This window comes from Magallana gigas, chromosome 7, assembly GCF_963853765.1.
Source record: "Magallana gigas chromosome 7, xbMagGiga1.1, whole genome shotgun sequence".
In the NCBI taxonomy this organism is placed as follows: Eukaryota; Metazoa; Mollusca; class Bivalvia; order Ostreida; family Ostreidae; genus Magallana; species Magallana gigas.
Window position 1 is genome coordinate 23,988,785 of NC_088859.1, and position 13,702 is coordinate 24,002,486.

At 32.6% G+C, this 13,702-nt stretch overlaps 1 protein-coding gene across 3 annotated transcripts in view; it reads right to left on the bottom strand.

The window, feature by feature from the left end:
- Positions 1-1,013: 1,013 nt before the first annotated feature.
- LOC105332339 (myosin heavy chain, non-muscle) overlaps positions 1,014-13,702 on the bottom strand; it is a 48,615-nt gene continuing 35,926 nt past the window's right edge. For all 3 annotated transcript variants that reach the window (XM_034456461.2, XM_034456459.2, XM_034456454.2), the window contains 6 exons: positions 12,851-13,230; positions 12,445-12,568; positions 11,048-11,256; positions 6,931-7,039; positions 4,460-4,629; positions 1,014-2,011 (listed from right to left, as the gene is read on the bottom strand). In XM_034456461.2, the coding sequence (XP_034312352.2) occupies positions 1,903-2,011; positions 4,460-4,629; positions 6,931-7,039; positions 11,048-11,256; positions 12,445-12,568; positions 12,851-13,230 (1,101 nt within the window). In that variant the 3' untranslated portion in view covers positions 1,014-1,902. The remainder of the gene's footprint in view (positions 2,012-4,459; positions 4,630-6,930; positions 7,040-11,047; positions 11,257-12,444; positions 12,569-12,850; positions 13,231-13,702) is intronic.

Here is a 13,702-nt window from a genome sequence, read left to right on the forward strand (position 1 = left end):
AGAGAGAGAGAGAGAACATATTATAACATGCAATGGTTCGGGCTGGGGTGATGGGGTTGATTTGAGGCGATGATTCTGATATGTTAATCAAAGTTACAGAAATTGTAAAATATGCATGGATAATTAAAAAGAAAAATTAATTGGTATCCTTTACGTATTACTAGATTTATAGAAACATGCATTTATTTCTTATATATTTATGCTAAATTGCTAATTTGATTGATATGGGGAATCCAGGTGGACACAGGTAAATTCTACCTGTACCCCTTTAGAGGACCCCACAATTGCCTAAATAAATTGGGTGTTTGTATTTGGCGAGTAGCCGTTCGGGGAAAAAACTGCCACGTCATTATGAAATTGTGACAATAGCCCTGTCAAAATAAGGGAGACCTCAGATCATATAACTATATTTACATCTACCAAGTATTCTTCCCTCTATTTTTTACGGAAACTTATAGTTAATTCATAGCTCTATAGAAACAGCCAGATTGAAATCTACATGCCCTGTTTATTAATTGGTCGAAATCTACAGCGGCTGAAACTGACAAGAAAGTGACAGGACCAAACTTGACACGCCCAGTTTATCGATTGGTCGAGACCTACTACTCAGGAAAAAACACGGACTGCACGAAATAATCACGACGACGTCAGACTCAAAGTCTCACAGGAGACGATTTGGCTATTTCTTTTAGTTAACGTACTTTTGTACATTAACAGTAATTTAGTGAATTTTACTTACTTTTCATAATCAATTTATCAATTGGCTAAAAGAAAGATGTTAATATAAACAATACAATGAATGCTTTCTTTGATGATTCATTAGGTCACACCAGCGACTCTGGTGACCTAAAATCTTTTTTTTTAAAAGGTGAAAATCAAAATTCATGGGGTAAGAAACTACAACTTTCCACAATATTTCTTACATACATACTCATACACACTTCTCCCAACTGATAAAAACAAAAACATGAAGCATACATACATCATACAATCAGGATTGACTATCTGAAACAAATGTTTGTAATATTTTATTTAATGCTTCCATATAGCAAAGCTTTCACCATAAATTCAATAATAATGTTATTTGATAGCTAGCTATAAGCATAAAACATTCTACACATCTACTGTCAATTTAAATGGAGCTTTTAGAAAACAATGAATAGTCAATATCTTAATCCATTTTTTAACTTATGTTAGAACTACAAAAAGTTCTGTTGCAATTAACAAAAAAAAATTAGTTAGAAGGCAATGTCCAATCACAGAGGTGTAAATACATATTAAATACAGTACAAAGGAAACTTATATGGATGAAAGTCATCCATGTCTTAAATATCACATGTTATAAAAGAAGCAACAAAGAATCTGTCATTCATATAGGTCAAATCCTAGTGAAATCTGATATCATTAAACTGAGAATGATAATGAAAACTTTGTTCATAACACATAACCAAAAACTGATCATAACCACTTCCACAAAAAAACATTTGGTCCTTGCATTTTCATTTTGCAATTAAAACAAAAAATGGAATCACTGAATGGACTTACTGGCTCCTAGCACTTGAGATTACACAAGAAGCACATTATTATAGCACAGAACAAAAAAAAAAAACAGTGATAGTTGACAGGTGAAAATGACAAAATTAACCCATGCAATGACAACTGATGCTTTAAAAAACTACTTAAATAATAAAAATTAGAAAAAAAACTGTTCCCATATTACCAGGTATGAAACATATCTGGGCAACAAAATATAATAACAATAAGAGATTAGATACAGTCTCTAAATGTTGGATGTTTATACACCATCTTAATATTGTAACAGATAAAGATATTATTCAGTACAGACAGGAAGACTCGAGAGATGCATTGGTCGCTGACCAGCCTATATATGTACACAGAACACTAAGCCTCCGAGTTCTCTGGTGTCTCATCAGCACTTATATCATCATCAGCAAGCTCAGTCTTGATGGAGGATAGCAGGGAACGAGCTGGTCTGGCAGTTGCACTGGGTCTAGAAAACACCAAAGATTTGTATCAGTAGTATTTCACATTTCACAGACTAAATCCCTTCACAGCATATTAAGCTGAGACTTCCAAGAAAGTCCTTTAATAAGAGATGCAAAAAAATGATCTGTATTCTTCATTGCCTTTCTATTTGTCCACAATTATAATCATTATATTTGAATGTATAAATCATTCCAGGGGTATTATTCAGAAAGATTATACACTGACATAAGGCACTGATGCTTCAAGGTTCCAGGTCAATGAATTTTGGTGAAGAAAGCTGCATGCAAAACTATTCAGACTCAACTTATACAGCAGAAATGTTACTAGATCAATGTGTTCAAGCCCTTCTTTAGGAATGTAAAAAAAAACCCAAAAGGTCACAACTGAACAACAAATTTTACAATGTCATCTGATAGAAAAATAAATGTGATACAATTGCATGTCTAACTTAACATTCATTCAAGTAAATTCTTTTCATGCTTCTTCATACTAGCTTGCTTTTAGTTTAATTTTACAAAATTCTTATTATTAGTGTACAGATTTAATTTCATACAAACGTTATTCTCAGAGGTCACAGTATAATATTTTCGAACTTTTTCGAAGTTATTTACATGTTAATAACAATTCCATGAATTTACTCAAGATATCTTAATTCTCTATCTAAAATTGGAACACAACCCCTTCCCTTTTTTCTCCTAGTGAAGTCCCTTTATGACCTGCATGATTTATGGTATGAATAAATTTTAAATCTTTAACAATTCCTTGCTTCTTCATAAATTTCACAAATCAAATCATTTAGATATTTTCTTTACATTTTTCCTTCATAAATGCTAGTATTTCTTTATATTAAAAAAAAGGATGCTGACCCACTGATGTCTCTCTTTGGGAGTTCAGTATGACTAGACTTGAAAGTTCTGTATTCTACCTTCAGAAGGTCGCTTGTCTCTGTTAATTCCATTTCATTTCATCCTTATTTCAGAAGAGTTTTTTCTACTATATATATTTATGTCCTTGTACTTGTGACCCTCAGAGGTTATGGTATATGCCTTAATGTGAAACAGTTGTAGAATAGCTTAATTTCTTAATACTCATTTTAAAGTTATAGGCTCTATTTTCTTCAGAATGATTTTGTTTTGAAGTTGAAAATGTAAAATGTTTACAAAAGAATGCTGGACAAAAGATTAGAAACACTCACTTGAGCTTTCAGGTCAGGTGAGCTTTTGAAAGCTATGCATAGTTGTGATTTTATCTCCATGTGAAAATTGATGGCATACTGGAGTTCATGCAATAAGCTATTAGAAACTTAGGTAAATCAATTAGAGGCCAGAAATTTAGTAACAAAAAATTATCTTGATAGGTGTCTTGAAAAATACAATAGATATTCTGCATAGTTGTATGAGGACCTTAGGATTGACCTGTACAGATATGACAGAGTTATGCGAGCTATGGCCTACTTACCAGTCAGAATCAGCGGTTTGATGAGCATGGAAACTACTACAAAATCATATACCACTTACAAAACTACCAAACCTACCATCACTTCAATCAATGTCATCATACCATAAATTAATCTAAGTTTGAATGAGGAATCCCAATTCTTGTTGGAAGGAAGCTATGACAATACATACTATCTTCCAACTCCTAATATCCAAAGGTAATCCAAGTCTTGTATTTTTTTTTCAAAATATTTATATAGATTTTCAAGATAAAAAGGACTTTTTAAATAACTGTCAAATAAAATCATTTTTTCATGTTTTTTTTTTGGTATTCCAAAGGTACTATCTGATATTAACATTTTATGTCAAAAACTATTAAGTACTTCATGAGATGTTGAATAGTTCAATTTTGTTCGAAAAAATTAATTTTGTTAGACGGTCCAGAATGTATTATGTTCCAAACTATAATTACAAGTGAATTGTGTATTAATTCACGCCCTTCCCTGTCATTAGGCTGTGCCACATCTAGAATGATAGTAACATCTTACCAAGGCCTTCACACAATGGACACTCAGGATTTAGGAACTTTGTTTCTACACAAAAAATTTATGGTCATGATAATAACATATGACTTTTGTTTCTACTTGTTTTTCCCCTATAAAACCTTGTGCCAGACCTACCCTCTATATTAGGAAAATGCTATGTGCAACAGTTATTACTTGTTAAGATGGATCTAATAACACTGTAACAAGTTTAAAACTAACTACTGTATACAGGGTTTATTTTGCCCATGTTATTTTTGACCTTTTTCACTTGCATAAGGTTTCGCCCCGTCTTGAATTCACTCAGATAAATTTGTGAATAAAGAGAGCTATTTTGAGATGTAACGGGGATGAATATTTCTCAGTATACAGTACTCGAGTTTAAACCTGTGTAATAATTACACACAATTAGATTACATACCCATGCCCTCTCTACAATAATTTTATCTACATACAGTCTCAACTTTGTGTTACCTGTATTTCTTCAGTGATGAGATCTCCCGAGAAGCTGACTCGTTCTGCTCCATTTGTTCATCAAGGTCTCTCTGCAATTTCCTTTTCTGAGCATTTACACGCGTGATTTCCTCCTCAGCTTCATCTATCTGCCTCTTCAGAGCCTTTACACGATTGTTCATCTTCTCAACCTATTTAAGGACATTACAGAATATTCAAAAGCTCAGGTATATTCTTGATTCTTATTTGAATAATCGGAGCTACTTTGCTATAAAAAAAAAACATATTTTTGGGGCACATGCAGATGCTGGGCAAAGGTCAAATTGCTCATTTTCAGACAAAATTCAGGAAAAATAATTAGACTAAACAATTTGAGGGATAAGCCGTTTTCCTCTCACTGATTACTATGTGAAAATTACTACCAATGATGAATGGGGGAATTCACTGCATATTGATAAGACTTATTCATTGGCAATAGTAAATAGTAAAAGGCTTATGGCATTTAGAAAGATAATAACTTCAAAATATTAGAATTTCAAAATATTTCATATTGTTGCTGATTTTTAAATCATTTTTTTAATGTTTTTCTGTAAAGGACACATCCTAGCTACTGTCTCGTTCCCCTCAAGCAAGCCTATTTCCCTCGGCTTCGCATCGGAAAATAGACTTGCTCTCAGGGAACTGGAATCTTACTGACTTCCTCAAAATGCATTAAAAATTCTTTATTTCATTTAGGCTTTATCAGTTTATGTAATATTAGAGCTTATACACACATCTGTATCCAGTATTGAATAAAAGGACATGTATAATGTAAAAATTTTCTCTTTTGAGAAGTGGACAGGCATAACATGGATGTAGGCTATGCCTGTCCACTTCTCAGTCAAAAGAGAATATGTAGACAACTGATGGCAAAATTATTGAACCCTTTTTACCACAGAAAGGACTATGTGCGGTATTATGCATTTTTTGCCCCCCAAATTAAAGTTTTATATAGAGCTTTAAAAATGAGGTGGAAGATAGTTGAAATCAAATTGAAAATAAGTGTGCAAAAGGTTTTCACTACAGCGACGTCATAATGTAGAAATGACGTTATAAAGATTGTCTAACTTTGTAAAAATGAGGTTTGTAGCAGAAAAATGGGTGTTTTCTGACAGTTATTCAATTGGGAAACATCCAGCACAGGCTTGCTCAAGTACCATTTTGTACCAGATGTGTATAATTATATGAATAAAAACATATGGACAATTCGTACTTGAGCAGACCTGCGCTCTATTATTCCGAATGCAAAATAAAAAGAAAAAATGACAATATTTTCATTGGTTTGCAAATTTGCGGAAATTGGGTCATTTATGTGACGTCAAAGATAAACAGCGAATGAGCAATGGTGACTAAAATCAAGATTAAAATGATAGGCATCCTCTGTACTATGACTTAAAAAGATTTGATTTTTATACGATAGTATTTAAAAATTGGTTAAAATTGGGGGCAGATATTTGACATTACCGAATATAGTCTTTTCGATATTGAAATTGTTGTTTAAAATTGTTGCTGTTTAAAAACCAATTTGCATTAAAATCTGCATAATAATCTTTTATTATGAATTAAGTTTATGCATTCTTCAAGAAGAGTTACGTGGTTTTTTTGGAAACAGAGAAAATTCTGGTTAATCTGATTATTGTTTCTCAATGATAAGCTTGTACAATTACAAATTTCAAACAGATTATTCAGTTGCTATTTATCAAATTATTGTGCCAGTATAGGTGTCAAATCACCTTTGTTTATAGGACAGCCGAGTATAGCCCTCAGCTTGGGCCTCTCCAGTTTACCTGTATCGTCTCAGGTGACTCGTGCGTGAAGTCCAGCGAGTTTTGGTTGACTTTGTAATCAAAACAGAGGCTAAGGCAATGGTGTTTGATTTAAATTTACTGTTAATAAAAAGGGCATCACTTTTATTTATCATTAAAAGGGCATGGCATTTGGAAAAAGGCCATGGCGTTGATAAAATAGGGCATGGCGCCGTGCCATGCTAGTTTGCTTTAGATTTAACACTAATGGGAGTAGAAATTTTTTTTTTTGAACATTTTGCTTTTTAAAAAAACATATTTGGCCCCACCTATGACATCCTGGGAGTGGTAGAGCCATGAATTTCACAATTTAGATTCCCTTACCATAGAAGTGCTTCACACCAACAATGGTAACAATTGGCCTTGTACTTTTCAAGAAGTTAAAAATGTAAAATGTTTTTTCTACTAATCTACGATAGTTTCATATAGTTTCAACTTTCATACACAAAATAAAAAGGAAAAAAACTTCTGCTATCAATGAATGTACTCTTGAAATTAAAATGGGTAACGTACCCACCGCTATTTCAAAGCACCCAGTGACCCTCCATTTTTTTCACAAATCCTTAGACAAGTCTATCCAGCAGGCAGGCAGAGGCAAGTGCCTCTGAGAAAAAAAAACATTGTCTTACCGTCCGAAAAATATGTTACCTGTTCTTTGTATTGGTCAGCATGCCGACGTTCATCCTCTGCTTGAATGGCTAGGTCCTTTAGTTTCTTTTCTTGTCGCCTCAACAACCTTTGCAGCTGAGTCCTCTCCCTGATAAGGTGAACCAGAACAAAAAATCAGTAAAATAATAAATTTAGAAACCATGTAACATTGTATTAAGCAGATGACTTTAAAACCTACGACAATGTTTCTATTCTCTTTGACAAAGGGGGAAAATACCAAAAACCAAAAAAGCAAGAGGCCAACAGGGTCAAATTGCCCACTAAAGCAACGTCATCTTACGGAAGCATAATGCTTACTAAATATATGACAAAATAATGAAAGAAAAAGAGAGCTTCATATAATAAAAGTACTGAAAGTACTGGAAAGTAATTGGCAAGCTTGTTTTCAAGTTGTTGGGAATACATGCATTAATATTTCATTTTGGGGCACAATAGAGTAAGAATACAAGTTTAACCATTAGAGTTAAATATTGAAGTTTTAATCATGAAGTTGTTGTTAGCCCAGTAGGATGAACCTCGAATTTCTACTAATTTCATACTACCCAACATTCTTTAACTCATCTTGTATTTGGCATGTACAATATTTGGCGGAAATTAGTTTTTTAACAATTTGGCGTGGATTTTAATTAGTCTATTTCTGAATGTGACAATTCCTTTACATATATGCATGGCATTTAGCAATGAACTTGATTTAGCAGAAGCCGCATTCCGCCAAAAGCGCTAAAAAGAATACACAGCCAAACGTCTACGATGACAGGATATTGTAAATTGTAATGTAAATGTTCATAAAATCTATATGGTGAATTCAGGGGAAAGCTGTTTGTTACACTGGCTCAAGTAAAAGCTGAATAAAAACTGAAACAAAAGTTCAACAATCTGAAGTTGTATTTTAGTGTGTAAAAACAAAAAACAAAAAGGGTACAAGGTATTCCAATGTTAACCGAGTCTTGGAGTTCCTAGACAACAACTTTATAACATGCAGAAGTTCGAGCAGGACAGTTTGATCCAATCTGTTCACAAAATCGATATCAATGTGCCCAAATTCAACACAGTTGGACCAACATCAACACTCCACAGTTAGGCGAATTTTTTTTTTTCAATTGGATTACGGGTTTTTTATTAAAAAAATTGGGTTGGTAGGTCGAAAAAAAAAAACGAAAAAAAAAAAACTGGCAAACATGATACGTGGGTTCTTTCACTTTCAAGAACTTCTGACACCGCCTGCCCCACAGTATGTGTGGGACAACACTGTTTCAAGGTCTTAAACGACAGTTTAATGTCATTTTTGCAAATGACAGATATGTGAAAGTATGCCATTTAAATGATAAAACACAAATCACCGTTAGACAACATGGCAGGTGTGTGATAGAGAAGTCCGTATTCCAAACCCGATCAATTTTAAAACTGAAAGTGTATGAGTCGGTTCTATGATATCGCGGTAGTTAAATCATTTTGTGGAAAAATCTATCAATACTGAAATATTTCCAGAAATAATGTTATTGTGAGTTTCCTCTATTATATATCTCAGTGATGTTCAGCGTGTCTCTGTTAACAATGTCTAAAAATATCGCGACCTCAAATGTCAATTTTAGCGCGTGCTACTATTACGTAAACAGAAATACCGCGATACCATAGAACCCGCGATATGATAGGAAACTACTATAAGAGTTAAGGTATTTTTTTGTGAATGAAACCAATTTATGTGGTTTTTATTGATATTTTTCACCAGTCATTTTTTTTTTTTTTTTGCATTTCTTTTAATTTATGTTGGTCAGTAAAAAAAAATTTGGAAAAGTGCATTTTATTTTTTTTCTAAAAGTCAAAAAAGTTCGGTCGGCAGATCCGTAATCCAACGAATAAAAAAACGTTCGCCTTAGTCCAATAAAACACACTGTACTCTTTCAGGTCTTAAACTATTCCCCAATCATTTCATTTTTTTGACAAGCATTGCTTTCTTTTCATAACAAAGAGATGTAATGACATGTTAGGAAAATAAACATTCACATGAACGAGCTGTTTAGATATGTTCAAACATCTATTCTCCAGCAATTATTAAAGAACTATATATGATATTAGTCAAATTTGGCCCCCATTATTCGCCATTTTTTAAAGTGTTTCAGGTACATTATACTGTTGTGTTATTTTTTAGAAGAGTTGATATAAACTATATTTTTTACCTATTCATTTGATTTATTTGCACCCACTGGCAATATATGACGTCAGAAGTGATGCTATTTTTATAATTCAATAAACATTAGTCATTATTTGACATTTTTCTTATTTTTTTTGGAATGGGAAATATAGAGCGACGCTTTGAACAAGAACAAAATTTTTGCCACTTATAAGTACTGAAAAGACACATCTTTGGTGAAAGTATTTTGTTTGTTTAAGGTCAGACGACACGTTCCTCGAGAATCTTTTTTGTATCTCCTCGTAATAGGGAGTTCCAATGAAAAAAATTAATTTTATAATTATTTTAAAAAAGATTAAAATTTAATTAGATGTGGTTATGTGTCTAGATGGCCAAGTGGTTAGAACCGTGGCCGCCCACTGCCAGAAGCGTACAATGTATATGTTCTTGAGGTCGTGAGTTCAAATCCCCTGTCCGGCCGAGATAGAGTTCCTATATAGTGAATTTTGCTGTGCTGTACATGTATTTATTTTTATATCAGCAATTCAAGTGTATTTCCAAGAAGATTATATAGGAATTTGCATACTCTAGTATTTTGCAGAAATGCCTGGAAAGGTACCCTAATTTTTTGCAAGAAAGCTTGTCAAAATAGTAGTAAACCATCAACAAATTCCTGGAAAAAGTTATATAAAATTGAGGAACGTGTCGTTTGACCTTAAGCGATCGCTCTAGGTTTTCTTAAAGAAAAACTGCTTGAAAACCAGCCGTTTTACACTACAAATGCAAAAATGGCGGAAAAAGGTAAACTTTATGATGTCATATTTTCAAAATGTGGGCACTTTATTCAAAATGAAAATTATGAACATTCTCTAAATGTATATCTGTACAAAGAAAACAGAGAATTACAGTAAATTGGTGATGTTCATTTTAGGGGACTGTTTTAGGCTCAAACCATATATAGTCCTTTGCTGGGAAATTAGGTAACTAAAGAAAATATCTGATTCAAAGACCAGTTTCGGTGAAATTACATTTTTGTCTCATGGAAGCATCTTGGTTTTTTTTATACAAACTATTATGCACATTTACCTGAGAGAAAAAATTGTAACTTATGTTCTCATATCAGCTTGTTCATTTTAAATCTATAATCTACTTAAGTTTAGAAATCTTTGATGTTACACAAATGCAGAAAAAATGAACTTTCTAGTGCAAGACAAGTCAATATTCTCACTTTCTTGGAATACCAATGTGTTTTATATCTTATGTCTTGATTAAACATTATTTTTTTAATGTTTACTTATTGTTAGGATGTGCATAATTATATGATTTAGAACAATAGGCCCATGGGCCACATGGCTCACATGAGCAACATTAGCCATAATAAGATCAGCTTCATGAAGTCATATACAAAATTTTGGAACAATGAATGAGTAAAACAGATCCTGTATTAAAATATCAAACTTTTCTGCAGATGTTCTTATGTTAAGCCCCTTTTATAACTAGATGATTTTATAGTTATATCACATACTGATCATTGCCATTCTCAAAAAGATCTTAAACAACTGAGAATCAAAAAATGTCAATATGCTTACATATAAGTAATACTATACAGCGGTGTTATACATGTATATTTTGGAGATTAATTAAATTTATTTTCAATGTGAAAAATTCGACCCCACCCCCCATTAAAGTCTTATCCTTATTTATTTGGTTTTTAAAGATTTTTCTCGACATATATTAAACAACCTGAGGATATTTCCACTCAAATAACATCTTTTCTGCTTAATTGATTTTTGAAAAGAAAAAGATTTTTTTTTAATTTTCCCAATATATTCCTTTGTAAAAATTTGACCCCCAATTGTGGCCAGATGATCATGAACCACCAGCAGACGTCTCAGTTTCAGAAATGATAGATACTCTAATGATCCATAAAATGAAATTTTGCTGTATCATTCCGCCTTAACTTACTTTGTCTCTACGTCCAACTGCTCCTCAAGATTAGAGACCTTGCCCTCCAGAGTGGCAATGGTGGCCTTTGTACGAGTTCGTATCTGGTTTTCAAGTTCTGCTAGTTTTTCTTTAAGATCTTTATTCTGTCTTTCCAATGTTGAACGCTGATTCTCCATTTTCTGGGACAATGACCTTTCAGTGTTAAGTTCTGTGGTCAGCTGTTCGACCTGAAAGGGCAACAGTTCAAATGAAAAATAAAACAACCTCAGTTTGTCTTAAAGGGGCATGGTCATGATTTTGGTTAAATTTTATTTTTATGTTTTCGTTATTCACAATGCTTTAGAAATGCATTTCTAATGATCAAATAAAATTTGAGAGTCATTTGTAGAGTTATAAGCAAGATACAGGGCTCACAATTCTCTGTCAAGTAAACAAGGCTCGTGCCCTGTTTTTGTTTACATAGGTACAAAATACCAGTAAAAAATCTTTTTCCAGCTTATTTGTCTATCTTTTTAATTATTTTAAGCATAGGTGAATCGTTCCTAACATTTAAGATATTCGTTTTAGGTTTAAAACTGAAATTTTTACTTCAATGTTCAAAATGTAAACAAACGCTTTGTTTATATAGTGAAGAATTTCAAGCTCTGTTACTCGCTTATAACTCAACAAATTTTGGTTGCCTATTAAAAATGCCTTTCTAAATCATCGTAAATATCAAAATCAGAAAAATAGTTTAAGGTGGCATAGAACACCTCTATATTGGGACATACTTTTTATCAAAAAAACAATAAAATCAAGTATAATTTTCTTTCTTACCAATATATAATTTAAGGTGGTATAGGACATCAGTCAATATTAATGTGGATTAAAGTACATTAAAATTAGAATACTTTCGCTGATTTAAAATTTTTAAATGTTACACTATTTAACAAAAGAATAGCTTTTGAAAATTTTTGGAGAGTTAAAAAATCTAAAACTCCCAGCGGGATTCGAACTCATTATTTGTAGTAAACCCTCTAACCCACTACGCTAGGCTGTTAGGTGACAGTTTTGAGAAAGAAACTACTTATATAATTAGACTTCATTTTAATGTTTATTTCGATAAACAATAAGTCATAAGATGGAGGTGTCCCATACCACCTTAACAATGTAGTTCAATATGTTAGCACCTTAACTACGAATTTGTAAGTCATGAGGTCGAATCCTGTTGGGGCTTTTTTATCTTTTACCATTTTTAAACCCAGTCTTTTTGGTCATATAAGATAAAATTTGAAAATTCTAAAACGATGAACGTATTTGATTACTAGTATGATGTACACATGTCCCATACCACCTCAAACTCATAATTCCACTGCTTTCAGATTAAACGTCTTAATTTACAGCTATAAAACAATGAAAAAAAAGTCAAATTCTACCTGGTTGAGTGCCTTTCGTGCTTTGTCAGTTAACATTTCACTATTGCTCTGCTCCTCTTCAAGCTCTTCTTCCAGTTGTTGAATTCTAGCATCCATTCGTCTTTTCTCCTCCAACAAAGCAGATCTAAAAAAAAAAAAAAAAAAAAAAAACATGCAATTTTCACTACGAAATTCATTGGTTTCTTTTTGTGCACAATTCAGTTTAATAAATAAAAAATCTTTTGATAATTTTACTGCTTTAGAAAGGAACATTCTTCTTTCTTGCACTTAAAAGAAAAATCTGCATGATTGCTAGAAGACTGTGGGGCATAGCCAACACATTAAATATAACTGCACAAATGCAGATATTGGTGCCAAGATATCAATAAATATGCCAATTAAAATTCAACCTGAATTGTGAACTTACTTTCCAGTTGTATTGCTACTAAGTTCATCCTGGAGTTCATCTCTCTCTGCTTCAGCATTACGCTTGGCTTTTTCTGCTGCTGCAAGATCTTCTTGAAGCTGCAGTATTTCAGCATCAAGTGTTTTTACCTTACGTTCATTCTCTTTTAAAGAGCCTTGTATTTCTTCTCGCGCTAATCTTGCCTCATCTAATTCTCTCTGATTTTCTTTCATCTGTGCCTGAATACGACGCAGTTGTTTTACAGCATCTTCCTTTACTTTGTTTGCCATTTCAACTTGCTGAATATAGTCTTTAAGATCATTTTCAAGTTTTTTGCGTCCATTCACTGCTATTGCCTTTTGTTTTCTTTCATCCTCAAGTTCAGCTTCCATGTCTCTCAACTAGAAATGTACATGTTCAAATCCATAATACAACACTTACATAATAACATAAAGTGAAAAAAACATTGTTCGTTTGGAATTGCCTCCCACTTCATCGAAATACCCCCCACTGATAAAGTTATATTAGCTAAAAATAATTTTTTTTTTCATTCGAAATTTTTATTTTTTAACTATTTTTAAAAAGTTAAAATTCAGGATTGAAAAATTAAAAGAAAAAATCCCTTCTTCCTGTATTTAGATCATGTGTCCCTTTATTTTATGCTGATTTTTTTTTTTATTTGATTGTTTTAAAGAAAACCCAACAAAATGACATAACTCCTCCCTTTGCAGTAAGTGGAAATACTGGTAGCCAAGCAATGCTCTTCTGTTGATAAAACTTTGATTACTTTCTAATTAAAGTCTTGACAGATGCAATTAGTTGTTTCAAAATTTCCCCACTTTCTCCTGTGGTACAATGGAACTCCATATCAGA